This window comes from Penicillium psychrofluorescens, assembly GCF_964197705.1.
Source record: "Penicillium psychrofluorescens genome assembly, chromosome: 6".
Lineage (NCBI taxonomy): Eukaryota > Fungi > Ascomycota > Eurotiomycetes > Eurotiales > Aspergillaceae > Penicillium > Penicillium psychrofluorescens.
In genome coordinates, this window is record NC_133444.1 from 882,069 (window position 1) to 896,913 (window position 14,845).

At 55.5% G+C, this 14,845-nt stretch overlaps 6 protein-coding genes across 6 annotated transcripts; 1 reads left to right on the forward strand and 5 right to left on the reverse strand.

The window, feature by feature from the left end:
* Positions 1-62: 62 nt before the first annotated feature.
* On the reverse strand, positions 63-1,765 carry PFLUO_LOCUS8842 (uncharacterized protein; the record flags this gene model as incomplete). The annotated part of the gene is made up of 4 exons (XM_073786612.1): positions 63-612; positions 676-1,045; positions 1,111-1,617; positions 1,684-1,765. The coding sequence occupies 4 exons, from the start codon at positions 1,763-1,765 to the stop codon at positions 63-65; spliced, it is 1,509 nt and encodes a 502-aa protein (XP_073642850.1).
* A 408-nt stretch (positions 1,766-2,173) lies between these two features.
* Positions 2,174-3,720, reverse strand: PFLUO_LOCUS8843 (intercellular trafficking and secretion; the record flags this gene model as incomplete). The annotated part of the gene is made up of 2 exons (XM_073786613.1): positions 2,174-3,349; positions 3,454-3,720. 2 exons carry the CDS (start codon positions 3,718-3,720, stop codon positions 2,174-2,176), a joined length of 1,443 nt encoding a protein of 480 aa, XP_073642851.1.
* Positions 3,721-4,155: 435 nt separating this feature from the next.
* Positions 4,156-6,722, reverse strand: PFLUO_LOCUS8844 (pheromone processing endoprotease; the record flags this gene model as incomplete). Its single annotated transcript, XM_073786614.1, has 2 exons — positions 4,156-4,927; positions 4,978-6,722. 2 exons carry the CDS (start codon positions 6,720-6,722, stop codon positions 4,156-4,158), a joined length of 2,517 nt encoding a protein of 838 aa, XP_073642852.1.
* Positions 6,723-7,885: 1,163 nt separating this feature from the next.
* On the reverse strand, positions 7,886-8,209 carry PFLUO_LOCUS8845 (uncharacterized protein; the record flags this gene model as incomplete). The annotated part of the gene is made up of 1 exon (XM_073786615.1): positions 7,886-8,209. One exon carries the CDS (start codon positions 8,207-8,209, stop codon positions 7,886-7,888), a length of 324 nt encoding a protein of 107 aa, XP_073642853.1.
* Positions 8,210-8,770: 561 nt separating this feature from the next.
* On the reverse strand, positions 8,771-10,420 carry PFLUO_LOCUS8846 (Cytoplasmic and mitochondrial histidine tRNA synthetase; the record flags this gene model as incomplete). The annotated part of the gene is made up of 2 exons (XM_073786616.1): positions 8,771-9,082; positions 9,140-10,420. 2 exons carry the CDS (start codon positions 10,418-10,420, stop codon positions 8,771-8,773), a joined length of 1,593 nt encoding a protein of 530 aa, XP_073642854.1.
* Positions 10,421-12,266: 1,846 nt separating this feature from the next.
* Positions 12,267-14,735, forward strand: PFLUO_LOCUS8847 (uncharacterized protein; the record flags this gene model as incomplete). The annotated part of the gene is made up of 3 exons (XM_073786617.1): positions 12,267-12,299; positions 12,429-12,569; positions 12,627-14,735. The coding sequence occupies 3 exons, from the start codon at positions 12,267-12,269 to the stop codon at positions 14,733-14,735; spliced, it is 2,283 nt and encodes a 760-aa protein (XP_073642855.1).
* Positions 14,736-14,845: the final 110 nt, after the last annotated feature.

A 14,845-nucleotide genomic window follows, 5' to 3' on the forward strand; every position in this document is an offset into this window, starting at 1 on the left:
CAAACCCCAATCCCATCTCCTAGGTACAAAGTCTTCCAACTCATGACATAGAAATATACTCATCAAGCCTCAACATGCTCCTCCACAGGTTTCTCCAGTGCCTGAGCATCGCGCGTACGAGCGACGGGAGACTCATCGACATCCTTCCGTTGGCTCAGCTTAACCACCTGCCTAAAGCTAGTGTGGTTCGCGAACAAGAAATCAATGCTCTCCAGAGTCCGTCCCGCCGTCTCCGGGTAGAGGAAGTACACAATGGGCATAGTCGCCCAGTTGAGAATGCAGAAGACAACGTAGAGCTTCCAGCCGATATTCTGGATCCCCACGGGCGTGATCTCAACCACCAGGAAGGTGATGAGCCACTGCCAGATCACCGAGAGGGCCGCGCCGCGCTGGCGAGTGCGCAGTGGCAGGATTTCGGCCGGGTAGCACCACATGTTTGACATCCAGCCCCAGGTGAAGAAGCCCTGGAATAGGTAGAGCATTGTTATGGCAGCAATGCCGTTCGCCTTGCCGCCGGCCATGATGCAGAGGCCTGCGATTAGTTGGCAGGCGCCCATGCCGAAACTGCCGAACATGAATAGTTTGCGCCGGCCGACTTTGTCGATGATGAACCTGGTAGGTATTGTCAGATGTGCTCTGTTTACTCATATTCAGTAACAATGCAATGGCTCTTACCATGGAATGAAAGAGGCAACCAGGAAGAAAAGCTGGAGGCCGCCGGATAGAAGCAGTGCTTGACGAGAGTCGAGCCCAACGCTGTGCACCATGACATAAGGTGCATAGTACGTGATGATGTTTGTCCCGGTAAATTCTTGCAAAGCCTGAGCACTGCACGCAATGGCAACACGCTGCCAGCCCATAATGCCGCCGTCCGTGAAACAGTCTTTCCAGCTACCGGACTCCTCGGCCTCGAGCTCAATAGCCTCCTTGATCTCGGTATACTCAAATAGAATATTCTCATCCTGGGGCTGGCCATCACGCAGCTGACAGAGAACTTCCAGCGCCTCCTCGGGTCTGCCCTGGCTCGCCAGCCAACGGGGACTTTCTGTGACCGGCATCAGCATCACAAATCCTTCAACGCAGTACCAAGACAAAACAAGACCAACTTACCAGGCAGGAAAAAGCACATCAGAATCAAAAGCAGTGCAAAGACAATCTGGAAGGCAATCGGAAAGCGCCACTGGAACCCACTCGTGTACCCACTGCACCCATAATCAATCCAGTACGCAACAACAATACCAACAATCAGGGCCGATAGCTCCATAGCAATAGTGCGTCCCCGAATCGGCGCGGGCGTGCACTCGCACTGCCAGACAGGAACCGCACTGGTAATCCCACCCATTCCGAGGCCCGTCACGATACGGCCAACGATCATCTGGGCCCGGCCGTAGGATGTGCACTGGATGACGGTGCCGATGACCAGCCAGACGCTGCCGACAACGATCAGCATGCGACGACCGAGTCTCTCGCCCCATACGGCGGAGGCTAGAGCGCCGACTAGACAGCCCAGCTCGTAGACGGCTACGATAAAGCCTAGGAGACTGGCGTTGGGGTTGCCCATTGTCTCGAGGAAGATTGGGTCGGTGGTTAGGCCTGAGAACACGCCGTTGTCATAGCCTGGACCATTTTAGTAATTGACTTAGAGCCTGAAAGAAAGAAAGAAAGAAAGAGGGGAGAACTCACCGAAAAGAAGGAAACCCGTGGAGCAGGCCAAGGTGACGGCCATCACCAAGGGCATTCCGCGCAGACCCAGGTACGAAGCCATAATGATGGAAATGATAAGAAGGAAAGAAGAACGGTATGAGAAATAATGGGTCTCGGGGAGGCTAGCTATTTAATTGAACGCTGACTCGGCCCCTAAGCCGAGCCATATGTTGTTCTATCTCCGCATTCGCACCCCGGAGGTTCCCCGACTTGGGGAGAGTGGGGGAAGAAGCCGAATCTGGGCCGCATAGCGTGGGGGTTCCAAAACTTATCCCGGTTCTGTTTCCGTGGACGACGTATGACCGTCGAGAAATTGTTCGGCTATCATGGCTACCGGCATTATGGAGTGCGTAGTACTGTGGGTAGTATTGACTGCGAATAATATGAAACAAGCTAGCTTCCAGTCATGATAAAAAGAAAGAAAGAAAACAGCCATTTGGTCCAAACCCTCCCCCAAAATTGGATTAATTCATTGGTTCGACTCTTCCAGCCCCATGTCGGGCTCGCTCTCCATCTCCGCGATAAACCGCTCCCATGTAGACAGCACACCCTGGTAGAACTCGATGTGCGACGCGGCGAAGCTGCCAAGGGAATCCCGGAACTCGACCGCCTTGATGCGCTCGAAATCATCAACTTCGCGGACAACTTCCTCGTCGAACATCTCCGAGGTGGTTTTGGCAGATTCGACCTCGCGGGTAAGTTCGTCGATACGCAGCTCGAGCTTACGCACCCGCTCACGGCGGGATTGCTCGTGATCCACGCCGCGCATGTCCTCCATCTTGGAGCGGATGAAAGATGCCGGGGAGGAAGTCAGTGGGTTGGTGGCATAATACGCAGCCGGGTTGGATGCGAGCGTGTCACGCTCCGCAACGGCCTTGTTGCGGTACTCGACCAGGGCTTCAAAATCCAGTTGCTTCTGATCCCGGGTTTTCAAGAGGTTCTTCAGCGACATGATGTAGGCCTCCATGTCCCGCAACGAGCCCAGGTAGTTCTGGTCCGTGTGATTCTTCAGTTCGGTGATCCCACGCGCCGTCTCCTCCACCGACGCGGAAAACACATGCAGTGGCATCTCCACGGCCGGCTCCAGCGGGACGAGCTTCCGGAACTGCGTGGCCAGCTCTGTGTAGTCTGTCTCCAAGTCGGCCTCGCGCCGAGCGACCCGTGCCACAGTCTTCTCCACATGCGATAGATCCTCATCCAACTTGTCTGCCTTTTCCCGCACCTCGATGAACCGGCGATCCGGCTTGTGCACCTTGGTAAACGCGTTGACGAATGTGTCCGTAAAGTTATCGAATATCCCCGCATTCCCGCTGTCGGAACCCGTACTCGTCGATGTCCGCGTCGAGTGCAGTCGCATATGCGCGTTCCAGTCCTGCGACTCCAGGAAGATAGTGAGTAGGGTTGCGCGCCGGAGCACCGGATGCAGGGTCAGACGCTTCAGAAACCGGTGCAGCGACCACGCCCGTCTCGATGTAAACTCCGGGCCGAACCGGTCCCCGCGCACGTACTCCATCTTGTGCTTGTCTGGCAGCGGAGGCACCGCGCATGCCGGGTATTCGCGATACAGCGTCTTGTACAGGAAGTAGAAATCCGTAAATCGCCGACGTACTTGGACCTCGGGCTTCTGAAATGATTTGAAATCGGTCTGTAGGGAGAACCGGATCCCGTTAGCTTCGCTGTGTTCTTTCCAAAGGATGCCCGAGCGGGACCAGGCAGCAGTGGCGGCGCCGCAGAGAGATCGCTACTCACATGTGTTGTAACCAGATATGAAATATATGCATCTTTCCCTGAGCCCTCCTTGTGCGGCGACGACACGTCGCACTCAAGCTCCCCCACGTCGACTGGGTCAGCCTGCGCCCCGGCCGGCGCTTCGTAATTGGAGCTCATTCTCCGCTTGCCATTGACATCGTGATCAAATGTATGCTGGTCTTCCGCATCGGTGCCTGAGGTTGTAGGGCGTGACTGGTCGCTGTCAGGGTGCTTCCAGCTGACGGAATCGAAGTCATCTTGTTCCATCGTGGGGAGGGGGGGAGGTGTTGGTCGACCGTGGTTCAGCCGACGGACGTCTGATTATCGATCTCCAGCAGAGGTGAATGTGTCAGGTGAAGAAGAGAGACCGGAAGAGATGAAATGTGGGATGTATGGAGCTGGGGTGGACTGAGGCTGGGGAGAAGAGAGAGGTGGACTGGCCGAGGGCTGAGATAGGACGATCGTCCGTCCCAAGGCGGCAACGTCATCTGCCCCGAACCACCATACTCTAATGAACCATTCGATCAGAACAACATTCGATCCATCATTCCCATATGGAAGAGAATCACAAATCCTTTCTGTCATTCATGCAGCAAAAATTGGATATACACAGATCCAGCCCCTCTAGACCGGATTTACTCGATCGATGCTTCATACACTCAACTCCAATCAACCAACAAAATGCAACTAGATAACCAGATCCTAACGCTTTTCCGACAACAACCCAGTACCCGGCGAAGCTTTTTCGGCTGCGTCTTCATCTTCTTCCTGGACGTTGGCTAACCGATCGCGGTACGGCCCATCGTCGTCGGCATCACTAAACACCTCGTCGTCGCTTTCCCCGGCGAACGCATTGTACAGCTCGCCGCCGCGACGCGTCCGGGAGCCGCCAGTCATTGGCTGGAGCTCATCTTCATCTTCAATCATCTCAAACTCGTAGTCGTCGTGCGGGTTGGTACGACGGCGCTTGAGTCGCGAGATCTGGAAGTAAATGCCCAGACCTATACAGAAAATGATAATCATGCCCAGAGACGCGTAGATCCAGACTTGCGTCATCTTCGAGGCCCCGAAGGATGGGAGATACGGGGAGAGTTTAGATTCGTCGGTGCTGGTCGGGGAAGCCGTTGCATTGGTCGCATTGGTCGCAGGGCTTGGCATGACAACATCCTCAACCGGGCTGGGGTCTGTTGGTTTCGGTGGTGGAGGCTTCTTCATGGGCCGGTCGATGTGGTCTTCGGGGCCGGCGGGAGGATTGGTCTGTACTGGGCCCGGCTCGATGCTAGTCGTGGCGACATGGGCTGCTTCGAAGGGATGGTCGTCATCATGTTCGGTGGGGAGCGGGAGCAGAGGCTGGTTGTCCCCATCAATGGCCTCGCCCCAAAGGTTTAGCCTCCAGTCAGTGAAGACACCGGAGAAATCGTTGACTTCGGTGTCCTTGACGATCACGGTCCACACACCCACAGCAGACTCGCCCCTAGGAACCCTGTTAGCCAGAGAAAGAAAATAAGAGAGAACAATACATACCAGTGAGCAACGGACATGAACGTCCAGTCGACATAGCCGACTGGCTCCTCGTCTCGGTCGCGAGTAACACTGAGATGGCTAACAACTCCCCCCGGGCTGCGCAGCTCGACGCTGAGGTCGCCGCGCCGAGTATGATTGACATTCATGGTCACAGTTACATGCTCCAGTCGCTCAAAGTTGGCTTCCTTCAGCTGGTCAGCAGTCACAGTATACCGACTGATCAGTCCCTTCTGGCCCTGGGGGATTTCGTGGTGCACCCGCTGCCACGGCGAGTGAAACCATGCCTGTGGCTTCACGAGCTCCCACTCACGGGCGCGTTGAACCACCGCATACGCGTCAACCTTGCCAAACCCCCAGGTGTGACTGAATTTGCGTCCAGACGAGGTGGTCTGCCAGCTGCCATCCTTCTCGTTGACAGGCACAGCTGTCTCCACGAACAGGTACTGAACATCACGCCAGGTCAAATCCGGCCGCACACTCAGAACCAGCGCCGACGTGCCTGCGACCAGAGGTCCCGCTGCCGATGTTCCGCCGTGCAGGGGAGTGCACTGATTAGCACCAACATCGGTGGTATGGATGGCCTCGCCAGAACCAGTGCTGTAGGTGACCACCAGCTGAGCCGAGCAAGCCTCTGAGTAAACCCCATGCTTCCCCCTCCAGTCGATGGCCCCTACAGTGATACTGTAGATGCTGTTGGTGTATCCGTCGAAATTGCAGTTGTCACCGTAAGGGGCACCGTTGCCGGCTGCAAAAACGAAGACCGAGCCTTTACCCTTGCGACCTTTTTGCACGCCATTGACCATCGCTCTGCGGATGAGAACGCCCGGGCCTTCCATAGTCTGGCCGTCGTCCATCGGTCCCCATGAGCAAGAGTAGATATCATTATGTTGGAAGGCATAGTTGAGGGATTCGGCTTCGTCGTGATCATCGATCGGTGCAGACAGGATCCGAATTCCAGCAATCTTGCTGTCATATGCAACACCAACTCCACAGATATTGTTCTTCGACGCCGCGACCTCACCGGCACATCTAGTGCCATGTCTGTCGTCGACGAGTTGGGGAAGGGGCTCCGGGGAATGGGCATTGTAATCCCACGAGCCCTCGGGGTAATAGTTGGGACTGAGGTCCTTGCTGTGCAAGTCCAGCCCGTCATCGATAATGGCGGTAACCACCCCATGGCCCGTCACCCCTTCCAACCACAGTCCGGTCACATTGAGAGAGTGCTCCGGACGAACAGTATTGTACAGATGCCACTGCTCTTTGAAGATTGGATCGCGGATATCCAGGGTCGACATGATATCTTTTTGGGCAGCAACCGCAGCTTGTTCTGGCTTCTTGTCGGCTCGCGGTGTCAGGTCCACCGATGGCAGGTGCGGAGGAAGTCGCTTATGTAGTCGTTGTCTGGGAGCATCGAGCCGATGCGACCACAGGATCCCGTCTAGCGCATCTTCGTGGATCGCAGATTCGCTTTCCGACCGTCGCTTCAGCTTTCGTTTCTGCTTCAAGTCGGCCAACACGGAATCCAGGTTCTGGTCCCGGGGCAAGGAAAATGTATGGTGGCCAACGAGTTCGCCGATCGGACCTTCATGGCGTGCGCCCAAGAGTTGTGCAACATGGGAGGGGGAGGTGGCGTCGTCGAGGTGGAGGGCAAAGAAGTCGCGGGTGTCGGAGGAACGGGGATGCAAGCTGGCCGTAGCCGCGCCCAGGAAGCCCAGGGCCACAGCGATGCTGCCGGCGATGCGCATGATCAACGCGACGAGTGTGTGGAGGTGGTGCGAGGCGAGTCGGCAGAACTCGCTCTCACTGTGAAGGTGGTAGTGGACGGGAGGTGGTGGCCATGAACGGGTGCCTCAGCTTTGTGATTCAATGGCAAACGGAGGAACGGAAGACGTCAAGGTGGCAGCATCAAAGAATAATGTATGAAATGGGATTGCCACCGGAAGAAATATGGACGATAGAGAAAAAGGGGGCTGAAAAAAGAAAAGATATTCAGGGAGGATGAAGGGAAGGAATCAGGAGAGAGAGAGAGTGGGTGATGTGATCGTGTCGATCTGCCCGTCCGCTATTGAGTCCTGATTTGAGTCCTTCGAGCCACCTCGCCAGCCACTGTTGGTATTTTCTTTGTTGGTTTCACTTTGTCTGCCTGTCTTGCTCGAAGGCCGATGCTGCTCGAAAGACCACGTTTGCCGCCGTGGTGGCTGACGTGGTGGAGGCTGCGATCGGACTGGGTACAGTGGTACTTGCTGGGAAGTACCGGTTCGGTGGTGATGCCTTGCATGGGTACCAGCCACGCAGGTCACTCGGGCCCTGCAGGGCGCCCGACTTTATGACGGTCACGTAAAACATCCATGCGAAGGCTGGGCTTTCCTTGCATTCGACATAATAATGAGACAACCTAGTAGAAAATAGACAAATGTGGAACATACACACTTCCCTCGTCTAGATATATATTTCTTGAGTAGTCAACCAGTTCCATCACCAGAATAACCTCAAATGAGCTTAAATAGCTAGTCCCAACGTTAATCCATCCAACACAGCCAACCTGAACCTGCAGTTATAAGAGCAAGTATTATTTATTCTTTGCAATAGCAAAAAGACCAATGAATATTTAATGTGAATAGTGTTCGAAGCGTAGAAAAGAACCGGGGACAAATGCAACCACCCAAACTAGAGAACGAAACCAGGAAAATGCAATCGCAAAAGGTGAACCCCAAGATGATGCCGTATCTAATGCAAAAAACCGGAAGGCAGGAAAGAACGCAACCCAGCACCAGAAGTCGCCAAGAAGAGACGACCATAGTTCGTCGACGGAGACTCGGGAGCGTGCTCGATCGGTGCTCAAGATCTACCAAAGAATGAAAAGTCAGTCCTACCAAATAAACAGCAGTAGACACAGCAGCATACAGACCTAAGCCGTCCTTTGTGCCGGATCCTTAGCGGACTCGTCCTGGAGCAGAGCATCAAAGTACTCGAGCGGCATGGTGGGCACAAGCAGCTCCAGCGCAGCGGTGATTCGCTCGTGCTTTTCCTCAAAGCCCGCCAGCCGCTTGTGGATATTGTAAAGTTGGATATTTGTTTGTTGGAGCAAGTGATTCGTGACATCCATGCGCTGGATGAGCTCTGCAGCCCACCTGGGAAGAGGAGGGACTGTTGGCTGCTGCGGGCTGTTCGAGCCGCTGTTCATAGTGGAGATACCGCCATAACCTGGGATGGTTGAAGTCGACGGAGGCATTGTCGTTGCGTGAGGGATTGAAGATGTGACAGTGTGAATGGAGAGCAGGACGGTGTTTGCGTTTATAGCGTATAAACTCGGGGACTGAGCTGATATCTCTCAGTCATTAGGCAGGGACCGGGAAATTTGCTGGAGTTACCTCTGTGGGCTTACTGCAGGAGGTAGAAAGCTTTGGGAATGCAAGACAGTGACTTTGCAGGGGTTTCCTACCTGTATCTGAGTGGGTATGGATGTTGAGAGAGAAATGAGAGTGCCGGTGTTGGAGGTGAGAAGAAGAGGGGGCCAGTATACAACCCGGAAAACAACTTCTACTCTCCGGTGTGTTTACAAGAGGAAAGAATCTATGTGAGACACGATATAGGTTATCAGATGCAATGAATTGGGTATTCGCGGGCTCCGCTACAGTCCATCTTTTCCACGTTTATACCAACTTCCCACTTTCTCTCGTTTTTATTTCCCGATATTTCCCATCTCGCTCGCCGTTTTTATTGACGGGCCGAAATCCACGCTCGAACCATGCAGACAAAAGAAATCTATATTTTCAAACCCCGGCCGCGAAAATCAAACGCCCGCGTCTTCGGTCTTCGGCGTCTCGCCGTCGACCTGCACATCCTGCAGCTGCTGCGCCAGATCCGAGACAGAGCCAGACTGTTTCCGCGCGAGACGGGCTTGCAGCTCGGGGATGAGCGAGCCGAGCGGGACTTCCACGCCTTCCTTCTCCGGGTGGCCCTTGGGCAGGCCCATCTCCTTGATGCGGATCTTGCCGGCGGCCAGTTCATCCTCGCCTAGGATAATGCCGAAGGGGATGTCGCCGTCCTCGACGGTCTTGAATTGCTGCTGCGGTCTTGGCTTCAGCTTGTAGGAGAATTCGGCCTGACTGATGCGTTAGCGTGCTGCTTCGATATTAAAATGGAAGTTGCTCATGCTCACCCTGATACCCGCGTTCCACAATTGCTTGCAGATATCCATCCGCTCCTTCAGCATGCCAGTGAAGCCCTTGCCGCCAAAGGCCATGACGAAGACATCCACCTCGCTTTTGCGGAGACCCTGGGTGCTCTGCTCGCGCTCCAGACGAGCCTTGGTGATGGAGAAGATACGGTCGACACCGAACGAGATACCGACGCAGGGGATCTGTGCCTTGGGCTGGAACATGCCGACCAGATTGTCGTACCGCCCACCGGCGGCGATGCTACCCACGCCCAGAGTAGGGTCGTTGGACCGGTCGTCGTCCTCGAGATTCTTGGCCTTGTCCTTCTTGCCAGACTTTTGCACTTTCTTTGCCTCCTCGGAGGCATCCGTCTGCGCCGCAGGAGCAGAGCCTTCGGTGACAACCTCGTAGATGACACCGGTATAATAATCCAACCCGCGGGCTAGGGACATGTCGAAAGAGATCTTGTCTAGCACGCCGAATGCGTCCAGATAATCCATCATCAAAGCCATGTCCTCCAGACCCGCCTTGGCAGACTCATTGGCGAGAAGAGCTTCGTCCTTGAGGAGCGAGTCAAGTAGTTCGCGGCCACCCTTGTGCATGACATACTTCTCGATGCGGTCCGCCACCTCACCGTCCAAACCCTTGTCGTCCACCATTTCCTTGCGCACATCGGCCCACGGCATCTTGTCCAACTTATCAACGGCACTCGAGATCGGCCGGATCAGGTTATCTGGCACACCGCAGACGGCAAACACTCCGTCAAGGATCTTGCGGTGGTTGAGCTTGATGGTATACTTGCCCGTCCAGCCTAGCTCCTCAAAAACCTCGCTCACAATGCGCAGGATCTCAGCATCGGGCACCATGGGGTCAAAGGTACCGGCAATGTCAAAGTCGCACTGGTAGAACTCACGCATGCGACCTTTGCTGACGGCGGGCTGATCCCGGCGGTACACCTTGGCGATGTGGTAGCGTTTGATGCTGCGGACATCCGCATTCATGGCGAGCCAGCGCGCAAAGGGGACCGTCAGGTCGTAACGGAGGGAGCAGATCTCGCCGCCCTGGTCTTGCAGATCGTAGATGAGCTTCGAGTCCTCGCCATACTTGCCGGCCAGAATCTCGCGCAGCTCAAAGACGGGGGTGTCGAGGGCGGTGCCGCCGTGGCGCTTGAAGACGTCGGTGATGGTGGTGAAGATGCGGTCCCGCAAGAGGGCGTCGGACCCGGCCCAGTCCTTGGTGCCCTTGGGGGTCTTGAGATTGAAGGTGTTCTTGTCCTTGGGCATTGTGTCGGCGGCGGAGGGAGTGAGGGAAGAAAAATGGCAGCGGGGATGGTTTTGCTGGTGGGGGGTGGTGGTGGGGGCACGGAGATTCTTTTGATTCGAGACCGGCTGCAGTCGATATTGGCTGGGAACTAGTCGGATGATCGGGCGAGAGACGCCAATGGAGTCAATGGCTCGTCGTACAGCACGGGATGACGGGAGAGACGGCATAAACAAAAAGAAGGACTGAGAGAGAGCGAGAGAGGGAGAGACAGTCGGGACTGAGTCAGAAGGTGCTGCTTCAAACAACAATTTTAGATGGCCTGAGGCTTGCATCGGCGGAGCCAGTTAATCCGGAACCCGAAGAAAGAGACACCTGGAACGTCAGGCTCCTAATCTTACCCTAAACAGTTGCAGGAGGAAGATGACAGGCATCGTTTCCCCCACCCCCTTGAATCCCAGCAGAAAACGCCATCCGCGCGTCATGGAATCAATATATTTTTGACTCGCTTTTGTTGTTCCAGTGCTCTCCGGTCGACCCGCCGTTTACTCCGCTGCCTACGACCGTTATGATGTCAGTTTTCGGTGGGGACCGAGTGAGATTTCGATACATTCTAGTCTCTCTCTCTCGGACTGGATGGATAAGGTACTATCCATGTCCCTGGTCTGAATGAACCATGACTCGGTTGGGACTACTGCATCTCTAAGCGCCTTGACTCCGGCAAGGGGGGGCAATGCATCGCCATCCCCGAGTATCACAGCAGCCACCCACTGCGCCGGGACACCATCAGCAGACAGGAGATACCTCCTCCTCGCCCCCGCTATCTCCCCGCCTCATATCCAGACGTACACATACATCCGATCTTGCATGCCCCGAAGTAATTCATCCCTCCTGGATCCGGCCAGACTCCACCGCCACCTTCCCCACGCTCTCGGCAGTCATTGGCCGTTAGGCCACGCCATTCGAGGGGCGGACACATGGCCCGAGCGAGCGCGGACTCCGGCCAATAACGGGGTTGCTACCGCATGGTGGTCTGTCCGCACTCGAGAGGTTGAGGGAGTGCGTCAAACGCTGATCTGGAGGGGAATGGCAGATGGCAGCCAGCGAGAGCGTGGCAGGAAAATCGGCGATTGGCCCAGTACCTGCCTTAGGCAGCTCCACCGGGACTAGACTGGATGGGGAGTGCGGAGGTTAGGGACGTTCTGGATGTTTCGGTACATACGAGAGCGTCCAAGAGTCCAAAGAAGAAAAATAATAGCGAGCGAGAAAGATTAATCAAGAGAGAAAATAAGCAGACCTATAGGACTAGAGGACTGGCCCTGCTATCTATCATAGTGCCCTGGCATCCTCCGCTCACGCCCCACGTCCACCTCCGCTCCCAAGGCTCCTTTGGCCGGGTCATCCATCTCATCGTCTTTCTTCCTCCTTCCTCTCTCTCTCTCCCTCCCTCTCTCTCTCTTTTTGTCTTCTCTTCCCACCCTCCTCTTCCTTCCCTTCCTTTTTCACTCCCTCTACTCTGCCTGCTCGCCAAACCCCAGTACTCTGCCCCTTGTCTCACTCCCTTTCCGCCACCCACGGACCATCGCCCGGAACGAACCCTAACGGCGACCCCGTTCGTTTCAGACGTCTCTTGCCCGCTCAACCCCCACGCCTTCCCCAGACACTCTCGCGACTCTCATTGTGGTCCCTTGGCGTTTCCTCCCCGGCCCCTTGACTATCCGCCCCCCGATCGGCCCTGTCACACCTCTTCCTCCCGTCACATGTCTCTCGCTCGAACCAGAGCGTAATCGTCCGCGACTGATTTGGTCTCTGGCGAGTTATCACCCAATGCAGCGGAGTGCGACCAGCAAGAAACACTGAGTGATCATAATGGGGATCTTCAATAAGCCTCGGAACAATGTGGTAAGCAATCGCCACCGTCCATTGGCAGCCCCCCTGCTGTCGCACAGCAGGTCCCCGAGACGTCTCCTGAGGCTTCCGCCCCGTGGGATCATTCTGATCAGGACCGCTGCTGACGGCTCACTTGTCTAGGCTTCGCAGACTCCCGCGAACACGGCAACGCCCGTCAAGAAGGACCCGCAGGCGCCGCAGATGACTCCGCTGGAGAAGCGGTTGCTGGATATGGGTGCGATTCGTGAAGATGGCAGCGACAAGTTCTTTGGCATGGAAAACGTGGGTGATGGGTTCTGACCGAGAGATAAGAATGCTGCTGACCTGAAGTGCGCCCAGTACGGAAACACATGCTACTGCAACTCGATCCTACAATGTCTCTTCTATTCCGTTCCTTTCCGCGAGGCCGTGATCAACTACCCGCGTCGCACCCCAGTGGAGAGCCTCGAGGCGGCCCTGGCGAGCAATTTGCGCTACCAGAACCCTAACGCACACCTGGAAGCAGAGGCACAGGCCGCGAAGCAGAAGAACGCCACCCCATCGCCGTCCGCCCGCCAGGCCGGCGTGACTCCCAGCCAACCACAAAAACCCGAAGACAAGGATTCACCAGAGTATAAGAAGAAGGTGGCACTACAGACGCTCCCGCTCCTAGAAACCAAGAACAACGCGACTAGCTACGGCATGTCGGAATCTCTCTTCACCTCACTCAAAGATATCTTCGAGTCGGTGGTGGGCAGCCAGTCGCGCATCGGAGTAATTCGACCACAGCAGTTTCTGGATGTACTGCGGCGCGAGCACGAAATGTTCCGGACTGCAATGCATCAGGATGCACATGAGTTTTTGAATTTGTTGCTGAACGAGGTGGTATCGAATGTCGAAACGGAGGCGACGAAGCAGACATCCCTGCCACCCACGGACAGTACGGATTCCACCGAGCTGACGACGGGTAGCACGGGCTCGAAGTCTCCCAACACGACGAGATGGGTGCATGAGCTGTTTGAGGGCACGTTGACCTCGGAGACGAAATGTCTGACGTGTGAGAAGGTCTCGCAACGAGACGAAGTGTTTTTGGATCTCTCGGTCGATCTCGAACAACACTCCTCTGTCACCTCTTGTCTACGCAAATTTTCAGCAGAGGAGATGTTGTGTGAACGGAACAAGTTCCATTGCGATAATTGTGGCGGCCTCCAAGAGGCGGAAAAGCGCATGAAGATCAAACGCCTGCCGCGAGTGTTGGCTCTGCACCTCAAGCGTTTCAAATACACCGAGGATTTGCAGCGACTACAAAAACTGTTCCACCGAGTGGTGTATCCTTACCATCTTCGCTTGTTCAACACGACAGACGATGCCGAAGACCCGGACCGGCTTTACGAACTTTATGCGGTGGTCGTTCACATCGGCGGAGGTCCGTATCATGGCCATTATGTGGCCATCATCAAGACCGAGGATCGTGGGTGGCTGTTGTTTGATGATGAGCTGGTCGAACCCGTGGACAAGAACTACGTGCGGAACTTTTTCGGTGACCGGCCTGGTCTGGCGTGTGCCTATGTCTTGTTCTATCAGGAGACGACGCTGGAAGCCGTTCTGCGGGAGCAGGCCCAAGAAGACCAGGCTGCTGCTGCCGCCGCGGCCGCCTCGGAAACTGGCGATGCTACAGCGAAGCCAAACGGTATCCCAGTGACCCAAGTGCAGAGTGCATCTCAGGTGCCAACCGATGATCCCAACCGGGTCCCTCCTCTCAGCAAGATATTGACCGCGCCCAACATGCCAACACACACCGAAGTCCCAGAACCTACCGTGTCTTCGCCAGGACCCGCTCAGGTGCCGCTGCCACCGGTCCCCGATTCACCAGCTCCTGTTCTGAGCCCAAAGAAAAGTGACGTCCAGGCACGGAAGGAGAGAGCACGCGAAGAGAAACGCGAGGAGAAGGCTCGCAAGGCTGAAGAGAAGGAGAAAGGAAAGGAGAAAGAGCGGAATGAGAAGCTCCGCCGCAAAGAATGGGAGATGCAGCAGCGGCGTGAAGCGTCAGAACTCAAGTTAGCTCTCGAGCTGAGCAAAGCCGACGCATCGGAGATGAGTGCAGAGAACGGATCGCCGAGGAAATCATCCAGCTTTGGCTTCCTCAAACGCAGCAGTCGCAGTTTCAGTCACCGGCTGGCAAAGGATAAAGAACCACGCACGTCCACCACAGAAGTGAGAAGTTCTCCGGTCCAGGAAGCCGCACCAGTGAAAGAAGAGCTTGAGCCGATTCCTGACCAGCCGCCTGTGCTCCCACCACCTCCTGTGCCTCCCAAGGATAACCTGCCACCCCTCTCCATCCCCAAGAATGGCTCTCGACCGGAACCCATCATGACCAAAGAAGTCCACAACAGTAATAATGGTAGCCACCACCCCAGCCATGAGAAGCACACCCCGCGCTGGAGGTCATTCAGTTTCAAGAAATCTTGAAAGCCACAATCTACCTCCTATCTGGAAGCATTTTCTTTCTGTCTGTTTTGCTAGCTTCCCCATTTCTCAAAGATACCCCTGTCGGAACGAACCCTGCACATACTATGCGC